The sequence below is a fragment of the Anoplopoma fimbria genome, chromosome 22, assembly GCF_027596085.1.
Source record: "Anoplopoma fimbria isolate UVic2021 breed Golden Eagle Sablefish chromosome 22, Afim_UVic_2022, whole genome shotgun sequence".
Classification (NCBI taxonomy): domain Eukaryota; kingdom Metazoa; phylum Chordata; class Actinopteri; order Perciformes; family Anoplopomatidae; genus Anoplopoma; species Anoplopoma fimbria.
In genome coordinates, this window is record NC_072470.1 from 1,508,468 (window position 1) to 1,534,715 (window position 26,248).

Sequence of the window (26,248 nt, forward strand, 5' to 3'; positions counted from 1 at the left end):
TGTTTGAGTCCATGTTGTCCTTTAAACCCATTCACTGTCACACACTCATGCTATCATCATCATTGATGGCACATATTGTTTGGGAATGTGGGCTTTCTGCTGCTCTGAGAGGGACACGCTGTTCATCTCTCAGGATGGGATAGATTTCCTTTTTAAGGCAGGTTAGTCAAAGCCCCCCCCCCCCTCAGGCGCCGTCATTAACAACCTGCACTGCCTCACCATGTGAGGACGACTCAGAGTTTTCACAGCGAGCGTACTTGCATCCTCACATCGTTATGTCGTGAGATCACAGACGGGGGAAGAGGCTTTCTCAAGTCCGATACAACGAAATGACCAAACAGGTCGTTCGTCATCACCCTCCAGAACCACCCACACTAGTTTTCACTGGTTTAGGTTTGGTTACGTTTAGAGATGCTCAAAATGGGTTTCTCCATACCTAACTTTTTGCACTTGCTTACTTCTGGAGTGCATCCATCATCTCACGATTCATCGGTATGTTCAGACCAACAGCAGAGCTCTATCAAAGCTCACACCTAGTTCACTTATCTGAATAACACCACTCTGTTGGCACGGTGAGGTCCCGACTCAGAGGGCTTTAGAAGAAAGTCATGGTATAGATTTGAACCTTTTTTAACTTTTTGATCCCATTTATGGCCACGTCATCCCATAATTTACGGCTTTGGGCTTTGCATGTTTCTCGAGGATTATTTTGTGACGTGAACACATTCATTTTACTCTGAACCTTGTGATTGTCGAGACTGAGGACAAAATCTTTCTTACAATACTTCTGTTTTTGTGTTCTGGTTATTTTGCCTAATAGAAGTTACAATTTGTCCCATTTTCTTCCGTCGTCATCCAGCTGTTGTGTTTGGAACTAAAGGCCTAACATCCTCATTTTTAAGAACATTAATCTGTGTGGTTCTCAATCATTTCTCTAAAGAAAAGAATAACAAAAAGAACATGAGAAGTGATCGAGAGACAAGAGAGAAAGATAGAAAATGAAATAAATAATGAGGGAGTAGATGAAGAGGTGGTAGGAAAGGAGAAAAGGAAGGTGACAGAGAGAGAGAAAGGGAGGGCAGTTCACAGGAAGGAGGGGGTGAAACGTGAGGGAGGGGTGACTACAAAAAGCCGGGGGCAGTAAGTTCTCCTTCAGTGCTCGCCTCATCTGCAGCCCTCGCCAGGCTCTCCGTGTCTTCCACCATGGCCTCCTACAGCTCCTCCGCCCAAACGGCCTCCTCCTACCGCCGCCACTTTGGCCACGGTGCCTACGCCTCGCCCTCCCTGAACCGCTCGCTGCTGGGCCACAGCGGTGGTGGTGGAGGCCACCACTCCTCCAGGGTCTATGAGGTGACCCGGAGCAGCTCAACACCGACCTACAGGGTCTCCTCCAGTTCCTACGGGAAGCCCCTGATGTCCTCCCGGGCCTCCGTCGGGCGCTCCTACGCCGGCATGGGCGAGACGCTGGACTTCAGCCTGGCCGACGCCATCAACCAGGAGTTCCTGTCCACGCGGACCAACGAGAAGGTGGAGCTGCAGCACCTGAACGACCGCTTCGCCAGCTACATCGAGAAGGTCCGCTTCCTGGAGCAGCAGAACCAGACGCTGGCGGTGGAGGTGGAGCGGCTCCGGGGCCGCGAGCCGACACGCATCGCCGACCTGTACGAGGAGGAGATGAGCGAGCTGAGGAGGCAGGTGGAGATCCTGACCAATCAGAGGTCACGTATAGAAGTGGAGCGGGACAACCTGGTCGATGACGTGGACAAGCTCAAACTCAGGTGGGAGGGGCCAGACGGCGTGTGTGTGTTTCTTTAAGAAGAGGTGTGTGTGTGTTAAATGGGGTGGAGTAGGTTTTTGTGTGTAGAGAGTTTTGTAGCAAAAATTAATTAAAAAAAGATGAAAATGACTTTAAAAGGAAGTTTGACTTTAAAAGTCGAGTAAAACAGGGAGAGAAAAGTCAAGCGAATCAAGAAAAACCTGCTGATTTACTCCGACCTCATAAAGGTGAAGCAACGTGTGGATGGATGTGCTGTTGAGAAATGATCTGCTATTTGTTGTGGTTACAGGAAGTATCTTTAAACCCTGTTTTTAAAGGACCATGTATCTGTTTTTACACATAGACTTTACAACATAGGTTAATGATTCTGCCTGCTACAATCATTTCATAACAATAGATATGTTGCATGATCAGTTTTGTGAATAATTTAATGATTTATTTTTATTTTGAATCCATGAATCATGTAAACGATGATACACGATTTCCACATCATCACAGAAGATGAGGATGACTCATTGCTGAAAACAAGTGGAGATTTAAATTGCTTTCTGACTCGACAAGTGAAAAACAGACTTCTTGAGAAAAAAAAAGAAAAAAGAAAGTGAAACAGAAAGAAACAGTTGGACTGTTGCATCTGGACGATGGAGACAGCTACAAACACTAATATAAACTTTACAAATAGTGTTTCTAGGAGTCTGGATAATTAAAAAAAACAAACTATCCATATACAAATATTATCCATACAATACTGCATACACATTAAAATAAAGCAGTGGAAAGTAACTCAAGCACGGTCAGTTTTATGTTGCTTTATAATTTCTACTCACTCATTTCAGAGGGAAATATTATTTGAATATATATTATAATTTTTTAACTTTAGTATCTTTCCAAATTCTTTTTTTATGCAAAACATGTGATCAGCTTTTAATATTTCAGTTAATAGTTAATCAACCTGAAATACACTTTAATATATGATAATATATAAAATGTATAAAATACTGCATTTATGTATGTTAAGAGACATTAATATGAGTAAAGAGTATTCTTACTTTATTACAGGAAAAGTTAAATACTAGAATGTAAAAGTATTCAATTATTGTGTGTGTGTGTTACTGCCTAATTCTTACCAAAGTTAGAGCTGATCACACACACACACACACACACACACACACACACACACACACACACACACACACACACACACACACACACACACACACACACACACACACACACACACACACACACACACACACACACTGTTTACACTGTCCTCTTCTATAAAAGGAGAGGAAAGAGCTCCCACATATCTGGAGGACCTCTAATGATCGGTCCTTTCTCTGCGGTTTACATTCTAAGTGCCAGTTTTATAGATTCAGAGAGAAGACACTCGAATGTGATTAAATATTAAATATATATGAATCACTGGATTTAAAGAGTCCAATCCACCAGTCACTGACTATTTGGGAGTTTTATTAATGATGTGGAACTCTACATTTAACCGTTAAAACTACTTATGCATGGTATACTTTCTTAAGTACAATAAAACATTTTTTTTTAAACTTCACTACTTCTAGGTCACGAAAAATAGAAAAAGATTTTCTATTAGTTTCCTAGAACAAAAACTTCACAATCTGGCAATAATTATTAATTTAATTAAAATACATCTAAACAGCTGAATAAATACTGAATAAATACAATATGATTGATGGTGTCGTTGTCGCTCTTCACCTCCTCCAGACTCCAGGAGGAGATTCTCCAAAAAGAGGACGCAGAAAACAACCTGGCTGCTTTCAGGGCGGTGAGTACTCTAAGCAAAGACAAGTTATTCTCTTTATCTTCAGAGATGAATACTGAATGAACTAAATGATTTATAGTGATTTATTCAACAGATTTGTATTGGTTGGTTAGGATTCAATGGACTTTATAGCAGTATTGTGCTAATATGAGGTCAGGAACAGCAGTGTAAATTCATTTAACAACTTTTATAAAGTTGTGGACCAAAACATTTTGCTCTACTCACTTTTAATAAGTTTTAAGATCACAACTGACTCACACTGTTGCAGGATGTGGATGCTGCCACTCTGGCTCGTCTGGACCTGGAGAGACGCATCGAGACTCTGCAGGAGGAGATCGCCTTCCTGAAGAAGATCCATGAGGAGGTGCTCCTCTTCCTCTTCCTCTTCTTTCTTCTGTTTCTCTGCTCATAAGTTCAAATATTATGCATGTGTCAAATAATGCATAACGGATTGTCTCAAGTTTATTAAGGATAACATTTTCAAAGAGCTGGATTTAAGTATTTCCTGTCTTGTGTTTGTATTGTGTGTGACTGCGGCGCTTTTGTCTGTTAGCCACTGTTGTTATGTCTGCTTGTGTGTGTGTGTGTGAGATGACAAACAGATTGTAGAAGTACACAGTTTCACAACCAAAGCTTGTATGTTGGCAGCAGGCCTGAGGAATGCTGCAGCAGATCACTGAAATCTCCCACAGCAGATGTACTACTGAAGTTACTGTGTGGCAGCAGAGTGGACGTCAGAGTCTCTGAACAGCAGAGGCCTGTAAGCTTAGACGTGTGTGTGTGTGTGTGTGTGTGTGTGTGTGTGTGTGTGAGCATCCAGCCTGGACACTGATAAGACTTGCAACATGATGCCAAAGCCAAGTGGTTGCTAGTGTAGAGTTTTTGTAGGGTTGTATCAGGTGAAGCCCATGTTGAAGTGTCTTAGAATCCGGTCCAAGAACACTTGGACTGCATTGAAGGCTGATGTGAGGAGTTTTAGTCAGGATAAAGTGAAATCAAGTTGCAAACTGACTTTTTTTTCTCGTACTTTTCGAGGTGGCACTAGCCCACTTCAAGAGTATTAATAATGCTTCTGTAGTTGTGTCTCTAATTCCCACATGTGCACAAACCAAACACAAACTGAAGGCAGAACTAATCCCTCTCTCCCACTCTAACCGAGCCTCCCGTCATTCTCCTCCTCCTCGTCCTCCAGGAGATCCGCGAGCTGCAGATGCAGATGCAGGAGTCTCAGGTCCAGATCCAGATGGACATGTCCAAGCCGGACCTGACGGCGGCTCTGCGGGACATCAGAGCCCAGTACGAGGGCATCGCCGCCAAGAACATCAACGAGGCCGAGGATTGGTACAAGTCGAAGGTGAGAGATATCATGGGGACAACATGGGGGGGGGGTTAAGGGATTATGATATGATGTGACCTTTGACCTTTTGTCTCTCCAGGTGTCCGACCTGAACCAGGCAGTGAACAAAAACAACGAGTCTCTGAAGCAGGCCCGGCAGGAGACCATGGAGTTCAGACACCAGATCCAGTCCTACACCTGCGAGATCGACTCACTCAAAGGCACCGTATGTCTCACACACACACACACGCCAACACACACACACACACACACACACACACACACACACACACACACACACACACACACACGCCAACACACACAAACACACACACATACAGAAAGACTGTCAAAGCTCTGTCTCTTGTCTCTTTGACAAATCCAGAATGAGTCCCTGATGAGGCAGATGAGGGACATGGAGGACCGCTACGGACGCGAGGCCGGAGGCTTCCAGGACACCATCGCCCGGCTGGAGGCGGAGATCTCCAACATGAAGGACGAGATGGCACGCCACCTCCGGGAGTACCAGGACCTGCTCAACGTCAAGATGGCGCTGGATGTGGAGATCGCCACCTACAGGAAGCTGCTGGAAGGGGAGGAGAGCAGGTGATGCTGGAGTCTGATTTTATCCAAATGAAATCATTGCAGAATTATGGCTTATAGGACTGGAAATAAATGATAACACTTTTGTTTCTGTCTTTGCAGGATTACCTTGCCGGTTCAGAGCTTCTCCACCCTGAGCTTCAGAGGTACGAATACACCTGCTGTAACCTGAACACACCACTAGAGGACACACAGGGTCTGGAGCTCACCCACAATGCAGTTCACCTGCAGATTGAGTTTTTACCACCTGATTTGTGATCCATCATCATCATCATCATCTAAATGTCATCATATGATTCCAGCAGCAGCATAACTTAACATAATAGGCAAAGACCTGTAACATGCAGATCTTCATAATATTTTACATCGGCCCGTGTCTTGTGTTTTTTGTTTTCAATAACATATTATTGACCTCAGTTGGATGTTGATGAGGATATCATCTTGCTGTGTTTAAACAGAGACCAGCCCTGAGCACCAGCAGCGCTCCTCTGAGTTGCATTCAAAGAAAACCGTCCTCATTAAGACCATCGAGACCCGGGATGGAGAGGTAAAGCACACACAGAGAGATATGGATCCAAATGGAGCTATTCTTCCTAAAGTGAAGAGTTTTCTTCCTGCCATCTTTGTTGGGATTCATCTCAATGAATTCATTCCTTTCTTTCTTCCGTCAACGACTAAACAAAAGGAAAAAAATCCTGGAAAATATCTTTAGATATAATCTGTTATAAAGAAGTCTAGAATAAAAGGATGTAGGATTCAGTTTAGAGTCATTCTAAAGCACTTTATTTTTCACATATTGACTATTTAATCCCCCTCACTTCTAAACTAATGGGTTTACATTTATATTGACAGCACTTAGACTGGGTCAGTGTTCCCTTTTAGTTCATTCTCCCCTTAAAAGTCAAAGTAGTCAATTCTATGCACTGAATGCAGACAGCTAATTGAACAATATTTAGTGATTTTACAAGCCAAATAGCATTCATGACCTTTGACCTCAACAAAGCAACATTTTGCATTTTGTTTTCAGCTTTGTCACTCATGTATTAAAGGTGATGACAGGTCTGCACGTCATTGTGGCATCTTATCAAGTCACTCCAGAGGCGTTTGTGACGTTTCCAAGAAAACACACCTGAACACATGCAGCGACTAGTTTTTCCAAAGAGAGGCACCCACACATCCTGTCCCACCCGAGTGGAGACAGGCTACACCCGCAGCTTCTTGGGAAAACATCTTCACAGGCGTGTCAGGACAAGTCATGGCTGCTCTTTTGTTCCAATAATATCTTCTATCTCCATCTTCATGTGCAGCCCTGTTGACTTTGTTGAAGGACGGAGGGTGGGATGCTTCTGTTTCAGAAATGAGATTGTTTTAAAAGAAAACAAATATATATTTTAAAACTGAATTTTTGGAAAAAGTTTACAAAATGTTTGAACTGGCAGATTTATTCTTTACTTTTCTTTGCAAACTAAATACTTAAAGAGCAACTCGTCAAACATGTCTTTCTCCCTCATATTCAAATACCGAATAACCGACCATTTAGAGTACATGTTAGAAACAGCTATATATTAATTCATTTACGAATACTTGCTCGATGGTGTGACAGATCACATGCTGACATCTGAACTTCACAGACAAGCGATCTGATGAGTTCCATGAGCTGTTTTTCCAACATCCACAATTAGTTTTCATGATTTCCAGCTGTGAGCAGCTCCTCAAAGAACCTGCACAGCACAAGGCTCTCTTTCTTCTAAATAAAAGAAGCTTTTCTTCAGACAGAGAACACGTGTCCTGACTCCACAAAGTGTCTTTATCCCTCTTTAAATGTGTTCTATCTTTTAAAGTCTACTGACTGTTGTGTTTCTGCCTCCAGGTTGTCAGCGAATCGACGCAGCACCAGCACGACATCATGTAACGATCTGCAGAAAAGAAGAGAAGTAGAAACAACAACTTATGCGCAAATAAATTTCAAGTAAAACGACTTTACAGACTCATGATTATGGCCTGTACTGTTTTTTAAAGTGCATACAATGTGTGAATGTAAAGCAGAGAGGTGATATCGTTAACTTTATTGGGGTTTATTTATCTCTGCTGGTGTGTTTTAGCTGGGAACAACATACTTCCTGCTCTGCAATTTAAGTTAAATGTCACAGAAAATCAGTTTCACATTAACTGAGCAAATCCTCGGCTTTTGCATCTCATTTCTTACCACAAAAAGTATGCAGACTGGTCCAAACCTACATAGAAAATACTGTTTTTTTCTTGCATTATAATTCTTCAGCAGCTTTTGTCCTGTTCCTCAAGGTCAGAGTCACAGTTTTGTCTAATCAGAATGTATCTGAGTGTGTTTGTGCTTATCAATGAAGATAAAAAGGAGAAGATGGAGGAGCAGATTAAAAGGAGATGAAGCTAGAGATACTGAACGAAGAAAGAGGTTTTGTGAGGTAGAAAATACAGGAAAAGAGAGAGAGAGGGGGGGGCTGTTTTCAGGAGATAAAATCCGTTGTGACTTTCAAATATAACTTGCTAATAAAAGTAAAGTTGATTTCATGTTACATTGGACTGATGTCTGCATGTCCTTGAGTTTAAAAGACGACGCACACACATTGATCAAATACAGGCCCGTTGGAACACATGCTTTATTAATCATAGTCATAATTAAAGTTTTTAAAAAAGCATGGAGTTACTGGCCTACAGTGATGACAATGCACTCTCCTTTACAGGACTGCTTGAGAAATAAATAAATCAGAAAATAAATACATCCCAAAGGAAAAGAACAATTTAATTAGATTCCTAAAAAAAGGAAAAAGTGAAATGAATTGATACAAATAACATAAAAACAAGTTAGTAAGTGCTGTGTTTTATGTACAAATTTCACATTGATGCACATGAGAGGGTGGAGGGTGTTTGGTGGGGGCCAAGACGAAGCCACGCAGGGCGGATCGGGTGAGATCATGCATTTCCGTTTCCCACGGATGAATAAAAACGTACCACGCGTCCCCCTCCCCCCACATTTGCTTGCTTTTCCTATAAAAAGGTAAAGACGATTATTAAGTATTCACATTTTCACTGGTGACAGAAATGTTCTCTTGTCCCAAAAAAAGAAAATCAATGCACATGATGGAAGGAGTTGTTGGCGTAAGTACAAGTTGGTATGGCCACTAGTCCTGTTTTCATCCAGACACTCTGAGCCGTATTTACACTGGCATCTCAGCCTGGAGTCACATTTTTAACATCAATAAATAATTATCCTGGTTACTTTGAATTCAAGGAAGATTTTTAGCTTTTCACCGGCTCCTTCGGCACGTTTAGATTTGAATTGCTTTGCAATACCAACCAGAGCAACTGGAGTTTGACACAATGGCAGACATATCGTTCATCTATCGTTTAGAATAAATACCTCTCTGCTCAGCAGCGGAAATCATCTTTTGGAGGAAACAGTCTGGGAAGAAAGTCAGGATGCACAATAATCAGGAGTTGTAGTTTCCACTCAAAAATCCCAGAGGAGGTGCCAGTGTAAATGTGGCTCTCTTGCTGTCAGCCAAAAGCAAATCCTCCTCATATATCCAGGCATCTGTGAAGTTAACAAGCCAACTCTACTCCGACAACATTATTTTACCCTGCTTGTTGTAGCTCCATGGCTACCCCCCTGAAAAATCCTTCACGTTTAATGCAAAAAAAAAAAAAAAAAAAAGCCATCAATAGGAGATCTGGCAGTAGCCCCCCTCCTGTTGCTGAGTGGTCCAGTCCAAAGAGGGGCAAGGCACCCGTTCAAACAGATTCCCTGGCCATCGGAGAGCTGTTTGACGCTTGAAGAAGTGTATCGTCCAGCACCAAGGGCGACGAAGGGTTTCCCCTCTTTAAAGACGTCCCTCCCCATTTCAAGGACGATTGTTGTAGTCCAGATGGCACAGAAAGCAAATATAAGATCCTGGTTTGCATTTAAGGGCCCTTACTTCCCTTTATAAATGATCTTTGTTGGACATCTACAGGCTGAGGAACTAGTTGCTTCTGCACCATCAGTTGAAAATCGACAACAGCGGTAGAAACGACAGCAAAGTGGTATTGGGACTTTTCCATGTAGGACTGTGTTTGAACCTGAGGCGGTTTTGCACTGAAACTGAGATCCCTGATCTGGTTTGACTTGAGCACGTGCCAAACAGGCCGGGTCCGGTTACAGCAGCCGGCTTCGGGTTTCCACGCCGACCCTTAAGATTGTAGCTGCGGTGTGTGTTTGTGGAAGTGCATGCATGCATTTGTGCATTTGAATCTACTGAAAGACAGTGAAAAAGAGGTCAAGCCTCTGCACCACACTGATTGCTCCAGCAGGTCGCCACAAGGAACGCTGGGCTTTATGATCTAAAAATGTAATTAGTAAAGGGTTAAACTTGTTTTGCATTTTGGGTAAATCCAGCCCTACATATACTTTCATCCTCTCAGGGGTGTGGCTAAACCCAGATTACATTTGAACCCAGAATCTTTGCATTTAAACCCAGTTTGTCCTTGCACAGATTGAAGAGTCATGTGTCTCCCTGGTAGAGCGGTGCGTTCAGGCCTCTGGGAGGCGGAGGACCGCTCAGACACGTAGGGAAGGTCCTGCAGCTCCGGTGAGCGGCGCCGCGGAGCCGCAGTCGTAGCCCACATCCACCACGGTGTGTGGTCGGCCAGCCAGCCGGCTCGGGATGGGCTGCGCCTGAACCTGACGCTCTCTGAAACTCTGGATGTAGCTCTGGAGCAGAGAGGGGTTTGGTTAAAAGATTGAAACAGAGCAGCAATGCAAGAAGTATAAAAAAACAGAAATAGATGACAGAAACGAGACCCTCACCGGCGAGAGGACGTCCGTGTCGTAGCGGCGGATGGGGTTGGGCTTGCGGCGGTAGGCGGGCTCAGTGTGGAGCTGCTTGGCCTGGTGATGGTTGGAGGTGGAGCCGTGCTGCTTCTTCTTCTTCTTGTTGCGATAGCGATCGTCCCGCTGACGAATCCGCATCACCTGCATCCTCCTCTGCTGCCGGCTGATGATTACTGTGGAGGGCAGAGGGAGGCCGATGAGGAGAAGTTAGCTAGCGTATGCTAAAAGCTTTGTAGATGTGTTAGCATAGCTGAGGGTGGAGCTTGAGCTACTTTTCATCATGATGTGCACACTTTGCTAAAACAGCAAATGGAGGCCAATCAGAAATACGAATACTTTACGTTTTCCTCACCCTTTGTGTGGGAGTATCCCTCAGCGGTCACCTTCCACTGGACCATGACACCCAGCAGGGTGAGGGCAGGCCACACCCCGAGCACCACCCACGTCAGCCAGCACACTGGCTTTCCAGGTGCTGCTTTCAGTCGCTCGTACATGTACAGCACGAGGGCGAAGAGTTCCACGAAGTAGTCCACCGCCACAGTGATGACGGCTGCACCGAACATCGCCGTGGACAACGTGGTGAAGAGGCGCTGCCACTGCAGGGTGAGCACGGCGAACAGCATGCCCAGGCCAAGCAGCACGCCCAGGGGCACCCAGACGGAGCGCGGCGGGCTGTCGGAAAGCTCCTCCATGCCCACCAGGGTGGCCACGGCCACCAGCAGGCCCAGCAGCAGGCCCACCATAAAGAGCCCCACGCTGCGGACCAGCATGGTGACCAGGCCGCAGAGCGTGCCGATGCCGAGGCCGATGCCCACCGAGGCCTCCACGCTCAGCTGGGTGTCCAGAACGCGCTCCTTGTAGCAGAGCATAAAGATGACGACAGAGCCAAACATCAGGCCCGTCAGGAACATCACCGCCTTGAAGCAGCGATAGCCTGGAACAAGAGGAAGAAACACAAGTTAACAGGGTCGGGACTAAAGGAGAACTAAACCGAACAGAACCAGGACTCACCAAAGAAGCAGTAAATGATGCCGAAGAGACAGCACATGGAGCAGACGACGCACGGAACCACCTTGTAGCGGCCACTAAAGTCCTCGCAGCCATCCAGGCGCTCTGGACTCAGCTCCTGGTCGGGCTGGGCCAGCATCATCTCCAGAGTGGTCGTCATGGTGAACAGGAGGAGAGAGGAGAAAGGGGAGAGGAGGTGGGGGAGGGGGAGAAGTGATCAGGTGGGAGGCTAGGGAGCGCCACACAGCCGCATGGTTTCACCTGAAGATAGAGGGCAGGAGAGAGGAGGAGAACAGGTTAGACGGAGCGAAAAGGGATTCGGAGGAGCGGATGAAATGTATCACATTTAATAATGTACACATCTAATATATCACAAAAACAGAATTATTTGGACTCAACAAGGGCTGTTTTTATCCTTTTGAATAGATCCTCATGGATGCTCTAGGGCAGACCTCCATCTAATCCTGGATTAGGGAGAGTCCTTGAATGCACCATCGTAACATTCATAACATTAAAGACAACAAAAGAACTCAACCACATTTTCAAAGCTCTGCAGTTGATGAAAAGGTAACTGAGACCAAAGATTTCCCAGACAATAAGAAAGCAATGGTAAAGCTGGTGGTATAGTTTGAACCATGCTTAGCAGGTTTATGTGATTTAAATCTAATACGCTAAACTATGAAAACCAAAGGATCAACAACACTGCCAGCAACCAAAACCCCCGTTACCCTGTTCATAAAGTGGCTTTCAAATCAGCAGCAGAGTAAAAGGTTTTGTTTTGGTGTGTCAGCACATGCACTTTGGCATCCCCCCCGATGGCGGAAACATGGGATAATAATAGCTCAGATAACAGCGTGTGTTTGAGCAGGCGGGGAGGGCATTCAAAGCCTCACTGTGTTTGAGCAGGAGGCATTTAAGGGCAGAAGAACTGCCGTCTTTTAGGCCACTCGAAGACAACGCGAACACATTCATCTCTCTATTCTCAGCAGTTCAATCTAGCATCAATGATTCTGGCTATCTAATCTGAAAAATAAGATAAATCATCTAATCTGAGCTGTTGTTATAAGATACCTCACTTTGGTTCCTTCTCTGCAACCTTTCCTCACCAAATATTCTTTGTTTTTGTGTCTTATCCCTCAGCTCTTACATATAAACCTTTTCCTTTTGTTCCCTTTCCTGTAACCTCATCTGTATTCCAGTAAAGTCCTTGGTTAACAGGACTCGGTAAAGAAATTTGCCTGGACTTTCTCCTTATTTGCATTTTAAACGTCAGCCTAGGACATGCTGAATCTCTCCTTGTCTTTCACCTCGTTTCCTGCTGCCTTCATCGTTCAGAGCTTCCTGTTTCCTACTTCTTTCTATAAATATAGGTATATTGTACTACTAAGAACAAGAAACACTCCTTCTATACAAATATTCCATAATTTAGAATCAAAACAAATATCCATGACTATCATTTCATGTAAACACTTTCCTCATAAAGCACACGTTCTCAAACTCCACAATCTTTCCAGGATTTTTCAAGATGTCAGTAAAGCACTGGGATACTGGAACAAACACACCGTGCTGACGGGATGCATGCATCATGTTTTTAAGTAAAAATAGTACTACTGTTGGGTGAAAAAGTGCATGCAAAGTCAAATAAAACACTCTCTTTCTTTCTTTCTTTCTTCCCACGCCTCCTCCCTCCTCCCTCTTCCCCCTCTGGCTGTTTTTGTGCTCTCCATCTCGGGGTGAGTTCAGTCCGCCTGTGGAAGGTTTCTGGGTCAGAGGTGCTTATGCAACTCCTGTCTGGGGAACTTTGCTGTGATATTCATGAGCTCCCCCATCCCTCCTCAACGTTCCTCTTTTGTTTCTTTCACATCCCTCATCCTTCAGTACCTACCTTACCTTCTCCTTCCACCTCTGAATCATCTACTTCTTTCTGCTGACCTGACCTGACTGCCACTCATTCTCATCCTCCCCTTTTCCCTTTCTTTCTGCCCTAACCTTCCTCCTTCAGTCTCCAGTTCTTTACCTTCCTGGGGTTTGAGTTATGAAGGGGTGGATAAGAATTTGTCTGTGTCACGTATGGAGTTTGAAACTGGTTTGGCAAGTGCTGAGCAAACATTCTCATCGTATGTGGCTGCTCTGTATCTGACCTTTAACTTCTGTGTAATGAGGGTACGAGTTGTACATTCATGTACATACACATATTTGCTTTCTTTCCAGGAGTTAAATGAGACAAATCTAATGTCTGTGTGTTAACTATGGAGCCGCAGTCAGGACGTGGTTAGCTTAGCTTAGCATAAAGACTGCAAGCAGGGGGAAAGAGCTAGCCTGGCTCCTTCAAAGATATGGATATACACCAATAAATCCTACTGATTAACATGTTTTGTCTTGTTTTTTCAGTCAGTGCAGAAACAGAAATTGAAACGGGACAATTTGTGGTTTTAGGGGATGTTTTGTGGGGGAACTATTTCTTGGTGACAAACAGCCGGAGCAAAAGTAGAAGTACTGCGCCGATGGGTAAACAGCACATTTCTTCTCCTTTTAGACTTTTCATACATCACTGCTACACTGACCATCTCCTCTTTCCATTCATATACAGAAACATGTGGACATACAGCCGAGAAATAATCTATTCAATATTGCATAAAACTAGTTTTCCATTAAAAAAACGTTGTAAAATACCACTCACACGCAAACGTCCTGATTCACTCAGCAGGAAGGATTAAATGCAGGAAAACAATAGTGCAAACAGTCAATTATACATCGACTGTTGTTGACAGAAGCATTAAATACAGCCATAATAGAAACACACACACACGTTCTTTCTACATTTTCATCCCCATTTTCATCCAGACATGACATATTAATAATCATCTTCTGGGGGAGGATTAGCAGGACGCTGACGGTTGACCCTGTGTGTGTGTGTGTGTGTGTGTGTGTGTGTGTGTGTGTGTGTGTGTGTGTGTGTGTGTGTGTGTGTGTGTGTGTGTGTGTGCACTAAGCCGTTTTGTACTGCAGATCAAACTCGTGCAGTTTTTATGTTTGCAGATGGATCATCCTCTGATAGAGAACAGACGACAGACGAGTTTCTTCTTCTGCTGTCCGATCAGCAGCAGCAACAACAACAACAACACAGTGGTCCTCCTCCTCCTGCCCTGCTTCCTGTCTGTTGCCACAGCAACGGAGGGATGCTGACAGACCAGGCGGCAGTCGGCCCCGGTCCAAAGCCTGACCAATGGAGGAGCAGCTTAAACTCCCATAGCAACAGCGTGAGAGCCAATCGGTTGCCCCGTCTGTTCCCTCTGAATGTATTCATATATATGTGAGTGTGTCAGTGTTCCTATAGAAACCCTCTCCTTTAAATCATGTATAAAACATTAAGGTGTTAATCCGCTACATTACATCAGCACGTTTTCAAAGACATTTCAAGCACAAATTCAAAAGTCTGCTAGTTTGAACAATTATTAACCCCTATTTTCAAAATCAGTTGACTATTGTTATTTATTGAATGTAATTTTTACTCTAGAAGATGTGAATATTTTTTGACAAATGCCCATTTATTACCAGAAGGATGTCTTCCAATTGCTAGAAACCACAACTATGAATTTATGAAATAGTATTTGAGAAAGGAAGGGAAGAAGAAGGATGAGTGTACACAATGTAGGTTAACATTAAAAACAACCGCCATTGTTATTGCTCTATGAGGAAGTAAATACATTCGACATGTTTGTTAGAAAATAGTAACTGAATGTGAAACGAAACTTTGTTTACATGAATCCTTAGTTTCCTGCTGTATCTTTACTTCCAGCGATACAATAAGGAAATAAAATGCCCCCCAAAATAATAAAAACCTGTGTCTTCTATCAATAAAAGACCGATAAAGATCTTAGAAAATTGGAAAAAAGACAATCAGAACTTTGTAGGCAAGAAACATGTGGACAGGCACAGATGAGATCAGCTGACCGGCTGCTCCAAGCGTTTACAAAAGGTTCAACTCACAGCGACTGTGTCGACTGAACATGACTTTGGATGTACGGATGTGACGGGTAAAATAATAAACTCTCCTCTGATGTGTTTGTCTGTCACCCTGAGATTAAATCACAAATGTAGTCTGAATTCAGCTGATGATTGAAATACGATGCAAAGAATCTCCTTTTCTCCATTTTGTCTCACTTTGAGCAGACAGATCAACTAACTAAACAACTCAAACTTGTCGTTCCTCATTGTATTGATATTGACAAAACTCCCAAACAATCTCTGGTTTAAACAAACACACAAATACAAATAAATAAGCAGTTTAAAATGGTTTAAACTGCTTGTGGATCAGTCAATAAGACCCAGACACCCTGACACAGATCAGGCTGCACTGAAAGAGACTAACCCTTTCCATAAATAAAGAACATGTCTATTAATACACAGAGGACACAGACTGAGAACAACATGCTGCATCAGCTCTGAGCCACATGTTCACGTCCACCGCAAAGCTCAGCTTAAAAACATCTTAAATACATAAGACGAGATACCAGTTTCAGTCCATGTCATTAAGTTAATTAAATCAACTTGTGTCTGTTGTCTTTGTGAGACAAAATCCAGGTTGATGCATTCAAGTGCTTGCAGGGGGTTCTGACAGAAACAGTGATGCATTCAGGAGCTTTGTTGTCTCACAATAAACGACTGTCACTGGACTTTAAGCTGGACTTGCTAACATGCAAATGTTAGCGATATAAAGAATATTTCCCTTCTGGCAGAGAGAAGTAGATAGTCTCAAGATGGAGAGTCTTAAATAATAAATGTACTTTCTGTTTGTGTTTTACAAGATTAAAAAAAGAAGGTTGTTTCCGCTGCGTAACATAAGCAGAGGGAGACATGATTCATTCTGCATTCATGCATCTTAATAAGCTCCGTCCCAGACAGAGGATGTCTGCAGAGATAAACTGTGACCCTTTTAGTAACACGATCAATACTTCATTTGACTTTCTCTTTATTCAGTTGCCCCCCGTTATAAGAATCAAACTTAAATTCACTTTTTTTTTGTGTGTCATTTTCTGTGTCACGCTTCTGTCTCTTGATCATCTGAGTTTCAGATCAGCACCCAGAGGGCTGTGTAGGTTTCATAACCCTGTGACTCATGAAATCTGTTCCTGATCCATTTAATTAAAGACACTTTTCTTCCAAATGATCCTCCTCTGTTCTGCTTGGTGATAAAAGCTGGGGCCCGTGAAAAAGACATATTCACTAATAAAAGTTGTATTAATTCTGCTCACAAACTAAGATTTTAGGACTACAAAACTTATAAAGATGCATATTTCAGCAGTGTGTGTGTGTGTGTTAATCCTCCTGGTCGCAGTCGGAGGGTCAGACGTTGGACGATGCTCTCTGACTGAACCTTTCTGTTGATCATCCTCAGCCAATAAGAAGGCAGAAACTCCTGTGACCTCATCAACCGGCGTCTGGCCAGCTGTATGTTTAACGATATAGTCTGATTGTGTTAATCTGGCGCTGTTAAAGCCCTGGTTTGTTTGAGGGATTAGATTTTGGGGTTGCGTCGTTGCTACCGTCTCTGAAACTTCTCTGCCTGTTTGTCGTTACTTTGGACGTTGGTTTGGTACTCTCTTGATGACCGGTTAAGTTTAAAATTAAAGGTCTCTGTTGAAGTGAACAAAAGCACAACTACAAAACAACCAAAAAGACACTTTCACAGAGTTAAAAGCTTCACATAGGACCATCCGCATCATGTGTAAAAATGTTATCCAAGTGTCTCAACTGTTGATGTGTCACGCAACAGATTTCTCCAACATGAAAACGACAACAACGTGTCTGTGTGTGTGTGTGTGTGTGTGTGTGTGTGTGTGTGTGTGTGTGTGTGTGTGTGTGTGTGTGTGTGTGTGTGTGTGTGTGTGTGTGTGTGTGTGTGTGTGTGTCACAGCCGTGACTGACGCCGAGGCCTTGATGACGGAGAGTAACAGCAGGACGAGGAGTGAGCTGTTCCCAGACCTGCTGCTGTGAGAGGATGCAGATGTGTCTGACTTCCTGTTTCTAAACAGAACACTGGAACTGATTCTGAACACTTGCATCCTCTAATCCGATCAAATGTATTTCAGACAACTACAGCAGAAAGTCTGTGCACGTGTGTCTATGTGCAGCCAGAAGCACGTTCCAGCCTAAAGACGACAAAACGAACAAAGAGGAAGAGTCAGGGGAAGAGTTTTTGTGATTTTCCTACTTTACATCAGCTAAAAGGACAAAGGGAATAAGGAAAGAAGGAAGCAAAGTTGTATGGAAATAGGAAAGGTCAGCAGGAAGGAGGGATGACGAGGAAAGAAAAGGGAACAAAATAAAATGGAAAAGAAGGAAAGACAAAAAGAATAGTAATGGAGGGAAAGCAGTGAAAATACTAAAGCAATGTGGAAACAAGTATTTAAGTTTATGTATATATTTACTTCAAACTAAAAAAATAACCTGCATCTAAATATAAAAACTGGAGAATTCCCACATACCCCTTTATCCTTAAACCCCTGAGACTTAACTGAATGATTTTGAGTTCAGATAGATTCAGAGTGATATTTTATGACCTGGAACACCATATTCTTATTTCCTAAACCCCCACAAACAAACACCGATATTGTTTCCATATAAGAAAGCATACGATCACGTATGAAATGTGTTTTATCTGATGGGTTTAAAGCACACGGGTAAAAAGCAGAAAGTGAAAGAGCAGAGATAGACAGAAGAAAACGCCAGCAGCCTTCCCACCATGTTGTGTTACGTAACCGCCTCATAATGCATTACTCACTGCACTTCAGCTCCTTTCCAAATAGATTTGCATTGGCAACAATCCCAATAATTCAAAACAAGAACAAACACAAACCTCCACATGTTCACAGACATTTCTGTGTAATGTGGAAAAAACTGTTCACATTCCCAGAAACAAACAAATTGTTCCTTTAGAGTCGCTTTCCTCTGAAATATCACTATGTCTGTAATAAATAATATATATTTTTATTATCAATTAATCTCACAATCATTTTGTCAATTGGCTATTCAGTCTATAACAATCGCAGAATAAACAATTCCCATGGAGGAACGATTTAAGTTTATACACAATAATCAAGTCCTGAATTTCAGCAGCTATGTTAATAGTTTTAACATAGTAAACTTTAATACGCATTAAAGTTTGAATATCTATATCACCGTGTGGCAAATGTAAACAAAGACCAAATTACATAATGTGACACTTGCACATAAAATAAAGCAGAATAATCACTGTTATTCTTTACAACTCTTCAAATATGCTGAACATCATTCATGCTCAGACCATCGCTGGTGCCAAACTAGTCGATTAATAAAATAACTGATTGACAGAAAACTAACAAACTACTTATTTAGCTCATTATCACTTAAAAAATACCAAATATTCTCTTGTTGAAGCTTCTTGCTTCGTTTCTTCATCTTATGTGATAATAAACGTATTATTTTGAGGTTTTGGACATCTGAAGACGTCTCGCTTTGACTTGGAAATTGTTTCATGCTTTATTACCATTTATTGGCATATTAATCGATACCGAAAATAACAATTTATAGCCGTGAATTTCTGAATGACAAATCAAGGATTTAATATTAAAATTTATTCACAATAACTGAGCATTGCATCTAGTCTTACACACTTTTATGAGCAAAGAAACAAGATTTGGATCGATTTAGTTTTAAAGCTAACGATAGCAATACTGACTCAAATAACACGTCAGCTGTTTGAAGGTATTTCCCGCGAGCTCAACAAACAAGTCCTACAGCTTATTTATGTCTTAAATGTCTACAAACATTTTGGTTTACAAAGTTAGGAAAGCAACGAGTAAGTCCAGTCTGTTTATGAATGAAACACTGGTATCGGATCGGTATAGTAATATGTAAAACGATAAAAAGGCACCATACAAATCCACTCAAGACTGATAATCCAAAATATTGAATCATGGCATCTAGTTTACATCCCCACTGAATCTTAAAGACTCAGTGATGAGTCGAATCTGAAGCCATGAAGCTCAACAGACTTTGAATCTGCTCGTCTCTCCATCACTGACCTGAGAAACGTGACCGATGCTGCAACACGTCCTCATCCAACAACCTCTCCTCCCTCCTCACGGCGTCTGAACACCGGAGCTCATGATGCACACAGACCTCGATCTGTCTCTCAGTGTTGTTCCCCAAAGCCATTCAAGGTAACAGGCTGGTGGGAGAGTTTGCCAGAAACAGGCCTGTTCATGACGAGCTCAGAGCGAAGAGCTCAGAGCGAGCTGCCAGAGCCCCGCCGCTCACAGCGGAAGACGAGTGTGTCACCGGCTCACATGTCAGCCTCCAGAGAGGTTGTTGTCATCAATCGTCCTGCTGATAACCTGGAACGCCAACCGCCAGCCCTCTGCACATGCCAATCAATATGGGCCGGGGGGGCCGGGGAATGTAAGTGTGTTTGTAAGGTGTGTGTGTGTGTGTGTAGTCACGTGTCTCCGTCAAATAGAAAGACAGATGAGAGACAGGCCAGGTGGGTTAGGACAGGACTGCTGCTGTCCAGGGAATGAATCCCAAAATGAACCCAGTCTCTACTTCAAGCAGTAAGTGCAGTTTTAAGGTTCAACGTGGGAAATGATGTACAAACTGGATTTTTTACACAAACTACATCGTAAATGTGGACTCACTTTAGTAAAAGTAGTTTTTGTTTCAGATTCTGTAAAAATGTTGTTGAAGGTCATGTCCAAACGCTTGTGTCTGTCCATCTGGATCAAAACAATATTCTGTCTGCTGCACAATACAAAAAACAAATGATTTAGATTAGTCCCAGATAATATTCCAGAAAACAAGATCAAAGTATTAAGTATCCGCTTTTATTTCTGTATTGAAACGTCAGAAGTCATGAACGATTTGTGGAAAGCAGCAGAACATAATTACGTTATCTTCTCAACATATGAATTCAAATATTTTCCTTCCAGTTTTAAAAATGTTTCTCACCTTTTCCCTAAAAGTACAAGAGCTATCTTGTTATCCAGCATGAGATGTTGAGCACTAAGAAGTTAACAAAATGCAGAACAATCTCTGTTCAGATCTGAGTGTCTGTCGGGGTAAAAATAAATCCGAACGCATCATAAAAGGAGAATTAATTAGTTCTCCTAAAAAAATGTGCATCTTCATCAGAAGAAGGTGACTCACATTATTGTTTTTTACAGAACAGGAACAACATTTCGTGACTCCGGCGGTCGAGGACTCTCACCCACTCTCTCCCACACGACTCCGGGAGATCAGGCACGACCGCCGGCACCGGGACGCCGAGGCGTTCTCACACCTCCTCAGAAACTCACCGAGCAGGTTACATAAAGCCGCTGCTCCAGTTCTACAAACCACGTGTGGCTGCTGTCATTTCCTCTGATTGGACAGAATGTGGAGAATCTGCTGATGGCGGAGTGGTGAGAGGAGGAGGAGGAGGAGGAGGAGGAGGAGGAGGAGGACACTGAGGTCTTTGTCCATGTTAGTCTGTTTTCACCTCAACAGACTGCAGAGAGGCAGCGTGTTAAAAGTGGCTCTGGACAACTAAATTAATCTTTAAAAAGGTCAAAGAAGAATAAGATAAGATAAGATAATCCTTTATTAGTCCCGCAGCGGGGAAATTTGCAATCACAACTTCACAAAAATCTTTAAATGTCAAAACCTAAAGATGTTCAGTTGACAATATGACGTGAGAAGCTGGAACCAGAGGGGTTGGCCTTTTTGCTTGATGAATGTCGATTGATTTGACGTATAATGATTTGGTCAAATTTAGTTTGAAAGTGAAAGTTTCAATATTATTATTAGGTCTACTTAAAGGCTAATTCCAGATACTACTTTGTAATGTGAGCAGTGTAATCCTATTGTAAAATCACCTCTTGTGGTATTATTAACTACTACGCGATGTTTTGACATCTAATTAACTTTTAATCTCGTGGATAGCATACTAGAACTGGACCTTTTGAATCATATTTCATTTTCTAAGCTTTTAATTTAGCACAAAATGGACAAAACTGTCGCAGCAGGAGCAGAGACATCCTGAGTTTAAGTCTGTAGCTCAAAACCACTGTATCCTACATGTCCCATAATGCAACTCTCTCTATATTTCAGACTTTAGAAACCTCCCTCCGGAAAAACCAAAGACATCAAACAACAGTTTAAAGCTGCACTGTCCATCTAAACCACATAATACTTCATATCAAAGTTATATTCCTCATTTTCACCTCGGACTCAAAGACAAAGAGAACGTTTTCCAGCAGAGGTGAGTTCATCACTCAGCAGTATGCAGGCCTCTCTCAGGTGTCCTCAGACCTGCAGCAGCATGTTTCCATACATTCTGACATGGCCCTCCCACATAAAGGCCTCTGTATTTAGCAGCGTGTTAATCCTGCTGCTCAGTATGACCGAACATCCCCCCAACCAGCTCTCTGTTCTCCCGTCCCGTCGCCCTGAGGGAGCAGGTCAGGAATATCAATGATGTTTGTTCCCATGGAGGACAAACCGAACGCAGTGTAGCACGAGAATGTTTCCAGATGAGAAGAGCACCCTGTTTAACTTCCAGTTCCTCTCTTCTCATGAGGAGACAACCTCAGAGATTCATTTAGCCTCATTCAAAGCCTCGTCGGTGAGAGGAAGGGACACATTTCTCTTTTTTCATCCTTGAATTAGGGTAACGAAACATGGAAATAAAAAACAACAGATCAGACAGAAAGCAGTTTCATTAAACTTTCGCTTCCTCTCTTGTGACTGACAGCCTTTTTTCTTTTACAGAATATCAGATTATTATTATTATAATTCAATTAGTCGATCGCTAGAAAAAACATTCATTTATCCAAATGTTTGCCTGGGTGTTTAAGTAGCAGGACAGAGAAGTCTCCCTTTCATTCATCACACCTGTCACCTTCACCATCCTTGAGATAGAATCAGCTTTTGGTTGATAAATAACATTCAGACTCTCAGCTCCGTCAGTTGGAGTGAAACAGCCTGTGAGAGGACATGAAGACACATCGACACAGTGCCAATCTATCATCACAGAAGAAACCTCAAAACCATCACTCATCACCAGGCCTTTATTAATATAGAGAGAGATTCATTATTCATTATATTCCCACAATGTGTCATATTCACAAAAACGTGTCCTGATTTCTGGCTCATTAGAAAAACAAATCAAGTCTGCAGCACTGTGACACGTGCAGAAAATAACCCATGATCCTCTCTGCTCGTCCTTTCATGCCACCTCCAACAACAGCGCGGCTCATGTGATCACGCGACGGGGGGGACGACGACCCAATTATCTCTAGCTTCAACGCTTCAGCCACATCAGAGAATAATGAACAGCAGAACGTTGTGCTCTTCACTCTCCATTTGTGCACTTCAGAGAGTGTGGTTTGACCTCTGTGCTCGTATGAAGAGTCTACTTTTATCATCCGAGCTCAGCTGGTGCTTTTGTTTGTACCTGCAGATAAAAGGCCCAGCCGCCCACTTCCTGTGAGGCTCTCCAGCGGCGAGAGCTCGATGAGAACTCAATAATCCTGAAGCAGGAAGGAGCAACAGTTTTCAGAAGACTCCGCTCTGCACCTGTCTGCTCAGACGGTGAACATCTGGCCTTCAGCAGCCTGCAGCGCTCTGCTCGTCTCAGACTGTACACTAATTAGCCCTCATCGGTGCACCTATCACTGCTGGACCCTGAACGCCTCGTGGGAAACTCTGGCATGCAGGTTCTCAGACACAGCAGAAACCAAATTAAACAACCTGTGTGTGCTTTCATCAACAGTTGAAGCTCCTCATTAGTGTCATCCCATCTGCTCCGTCCATGTAAAGGTGGAGGAAAGTGGGAGTATGTTTGCAGGTGGCTGCACATAAATGCTCCTACATAAAATAAACAAATATTCTGTTTATATCAGACACAGCAGATTAAAACGGGTCTGGATTTATATGAAACAACCAAACGTCTGATACACGTGTAATTCTGGTTGAAGTGAGGAAAACACTAATATTTCAGTGTAAATGCAAATGACATGTTATGATAATAACTTTAATTTAAGCATGTAAAGCAGCAACGTTACCTATTTCTTTTTTACTTTAATGCATAATAATCCTCTTGTTGGCAGGTAGATTTGAGTTAATGTGGTGATTTGAATGCAACCATCAATGCAAAGGGTCTGAGATGTAAAAGTGATGATTCAATCAGAGGCGCACAGAGCTGGACCTGCAGCCTGAGCCTGGATGTTCATGAGATCACAGAGAAGCTGCAGCAGCCGAGAATAAACCCAACAGAGACAGACAGACGGGCGGAGGGGAGATGAGGTGGGGGAGGAAGCTGGAGATGTTGACCCACTAGCGTTGTGGCATCTTCATTCCCCCGGCTGTCTGCGGAGCTCGAGCCGTGCCGCCTGACTGCACTGATAAGACGGCGGCCTCACAGTGAATACACAGAGAGGAAGGTCTGCAGCCTCCTCTCTCTGGTTTAGAGCTTCAGCCTGTCTCAGGAGTTATTCATGAGAGGAAATGATGTCTTATACTCTATCTGCTTCAGTTAGCAATGTCCTACATTTCCCAGAATGCCTTTCAATGACCTCCAGGGAGCATGAATCCAGTTAATGTGCACTGGGTTACAGATGAAGGAACAACAGTAAGAGTTTAACAGTTAAAGTCAAGCTGCTTTAATCAGAGCTGCAATGCATTCTGGTCTATTTCCAGATTTGTCCCTTTAGAATTTATATTTAATGTGTGTCAAAAAGCTTCACAGAGATCTGGTGTTGGTATCAAAAAGGTAGTTTGTGTTCTGCAGACAGCCGGGGATGAAAAGTTGGACTTTTCCTCGCTACTAAAAGTGACAATATTTTGGTCTGTGCTGCTTCAATTCTCACCATTCCTTTTGTAATCTGTCTCTCACAGGTCAAACATATTTATGGAGTCCCAGTTTAGTCATGTGTGGATGCTAGGAAATAGAAAATTCAACTTCCAGCAGCTCTGACTTAAAAAACTAAATAAAAAACATAAACTAGTGAACTCTGAGCTTTCAAAAAACACACCATCTACCCTAAAACAGGTTATTCAAACAAACAGGACACGTAAACAGAATGAACCCAGCGATGCAGCATGCATCACCCATTGTTGGTTTTGTTTGAGTCATGATGCACACAGAGGCAGTTTACTCTGCAGAAACACACACACACACACCTTCATCCCCTCGGACCGTCCTCCTCACCTCAAATGAATAAAGCTTTATCAAAGAAAGCTATTTCATTTACAACGATATCAATAATAGAAATGAGGCAAATCCTCCCAGTTGAGAAGCTGGAACAAAGAATGTTTGACACTTGTTGTCTGCTCATTTCCTGTCAGTCGACTAATTGATTAATCTCTTGTCCACAACAGCTCTCATTCCAGATTATAGAAGGACTAATAAACCAGATGAATACTAGATTAAATCTGAGTTATGAAGAAATAACAGCCAATAAAAAGCACAAACATTGATAAATACCTTCTAAACTGTATCCAAACCTTAACTGAAGTTTAAACTGGTCCTCAGTTTGTCTGAGACCCCTTCAGGGACACAGGAGTGGACACATCCTCTCCATCCATCTGCTAGAAGAGGATGACCGACCTCAGCGTCCATCACACCAGTGACCTCCACCCAAGCATTCTGCATCCACCACACTGCTGGTACCTGATGGAGCTGCTCTCCTGGTCCACTCACACCTGACCTCCACGGTGCATCATGATTGACAGCAGGTGCATGATGATTGACAGCAGGTGTGTGTGTGTGGAGGAGACAAAAGAGACGCACTCACCATCATCCCCGGAGGGTTTACGCGCATCATCCGCGTTTGCATGACACCCAAAGCCCGAAACACCGACCATTGTGAAGGTTTCCTGCCCAGACTAGGGTGCATTCCCCGGCAGCCTGCAGGGAGGAGGATCCCTCAGATGCCTACTCCTCCATGGGGGGGGAAAAGCGCATAAACCAGGGCTGGAGAAGAGGAAAACAACGGGTTACATGCTGGAGGAAGAGCAGAGGATTAGAAATGAGGTGGTGCATCATCCAGGGGATGGTCGGATGGATGGATGAATGCATGGATGGATGAATGGATGAATGCATGGATGGATGGATGGATGGATGGATGATGGATGGATGGATGAATGGATGGATGATGGATGGATGGATGGATGGAGGAGACTCACATTAACGCGTCGGGTGAAGGTGGCCTCCGCTGCAAAAGATGTCTCACCGGCTGCATCACACTGACTGACTGTGTTCTGACTGTGAAATACCATCAGGACATCCCATAGCGGCTCCTAGAGGCTGAGGGTTATAATACACCCCATAATAATCAACAAAAACAGTTTATTCTCTGGATTTATTACCTTTAACATGCAGGCCTATAATAAACAGCAGTGCAATGACACCAAGTATCCCACTTTTGTCCCACACTGGATGTATTTTGGAGCTTATGTAACTTTATATTTGTCTTATTTAAATATCTGAGAAGATGTTCCAACAGGATCTCTGCTGTGTTTCTATTCTGTAAATGTGCAAATAAAAGTCTTAAAACTTGAAATATTTTGCAGCAGGGAGGTGAGATGAATGTTGTTAAACTATTCAAAGTCAGGACGACAGGAAAGAGGAGTTATTTGACCTTCAAAATAATAACCACATGTGTGAGGACAGGCCTGGTGGTGCAGGTTGTGTTTGCATGAAGACTTCAGACCTCAGCAGCACTCCTACATCAGTGATTCACTACATTCTCTTGTACATTTCCAAATTCCTTGTTTGTGCAAACATACATTTGATTCCATCAACACTAGAGTTTGTATTTTACTTTAAGGTGCTCGACTGCAGCCAAAACATAACTGACA

At 43.0% G+C, this 26,248-nt stretch overlaps 2 protein-coding genes across 5 annotated transcripts; one reads left to right on the forward strand and one right to left on the reverse strand.

Moving 5' to 3' along the window:
* Positions 1-1,184: 1,184 nt before the first annotated feature.
* desmb (desmin b) lies at positions 1,185-7,797 on the forward strand. The gene is made up of 9 exons (XM_054623488.1): positions 1,185-1,778; positions 3,518-3,578; positions 3,844-3,939; positions 4,768-4,929; positions 5,012-5,137; positions 5,297-5,517; positions 5,617-5,660; positions 5,973-6,061; positions 7,385-7,797. The coding sequence occupies exons 1-9, from the start codon at positions 1,204-1,206 to the stop codon at positions 7,424-7,426; spliced, it is 1,416 nt and encodes a 471-aa protein (XP_054479463.1). The 5' UTR covers positions 1,185-1,203; the 3' UTR covers positions 7,427-7,797.
* Positions 7,798-8,205: 408 nt separating this feature from the next.
* tmem198b (transmembrane protein 198b) lies at positions 8,206-25,657 on the reverse strand. Of its 4 annotated transcripts, XM_054623500.1 has the most exons (6): positions 25,574-25,657; positions 25,183-25,361; positions 11,372-11,629; positions 10,713-11,294; positions 10,337-10,533; positions 8,206-10,240 (listed from the first exon to the last, which is right to left on the reverse strand). In XM_054623500.1, exons 3-6 carry the CDS (start codon positions 11,526-11,528, stop codon positions 10,088-10,090), a joined length of 1,089 nt encoding a protein of 362 aa, XP_054479475.1. In that variant the 5' UTR covers positions 11,529-11,629; positions 25,183-25,361; positions 25,574-25,657; the 3' UTR covers positions 8,206-10,087. The 4 variants fall into 4 exon arrangements, with proteins under 4 accessions (XP_054479475.1, XP_054479477.1, XP_054479476.1 ...); XM_054623502.1 differs by lacking the exons at positions 25,183-25,361; positions 25,574-25,657 and adding an exon at positions 25,059-25,130; XM_054623501.1 differs by lacking the exons at positions 25,183-25,361; positions 25,574-25,657 and adding an exon at positions 24,893-25,048.
* Positions 25,658-26,248: the final 591 nt, after the last annotated feature.

Bases quoted from the DNA above. Each gene is read 5' to 3' on its own strand.
- desmb (XM_054623488.1), top strand. From the start codon at position 1,204: ATGGCCTCCTACAGCTCCTCCGCCCAAACGGCCTCCTCCTACCGCCGC. The intron at 5,518-5,616 runs GTGATGCTGGAG...CTGTCTTTGCAG, and splicing joins CTGGAAGGGGAGGAGAGCAG to GATTACCTTGCCGGTTCAGA. The intron at 6,062-7,384 runs GTAAAGCACACA...TTCTGCCTCCAG, and splicing joins TCGAGACCCGGGATGGAGAG to GTTGTCAGCGAATCGACGCA.
- tmem198b (XM_054623500.1), bottom strand. From the start codon at position 11,528: ATGACGACCACTCTGGAGATGATGCTGGCCCAGCCCGACCAGGAGCTG. The intron at 11,295-11,371 runs GTGAGTCCTGGT...CTCTTGTTCCAG, and splicing joins CATCATTTACTGCTTCTTTG to GCTATCGCTGCTTCAAGGCG. The intron at 10,534-10,712 runs GTGAGGAAAACG...TGCCCTCCACAG, and splicing joins GGGATACTCCCACACAAAGG to TAATCATCAGCCGGCAGCAG.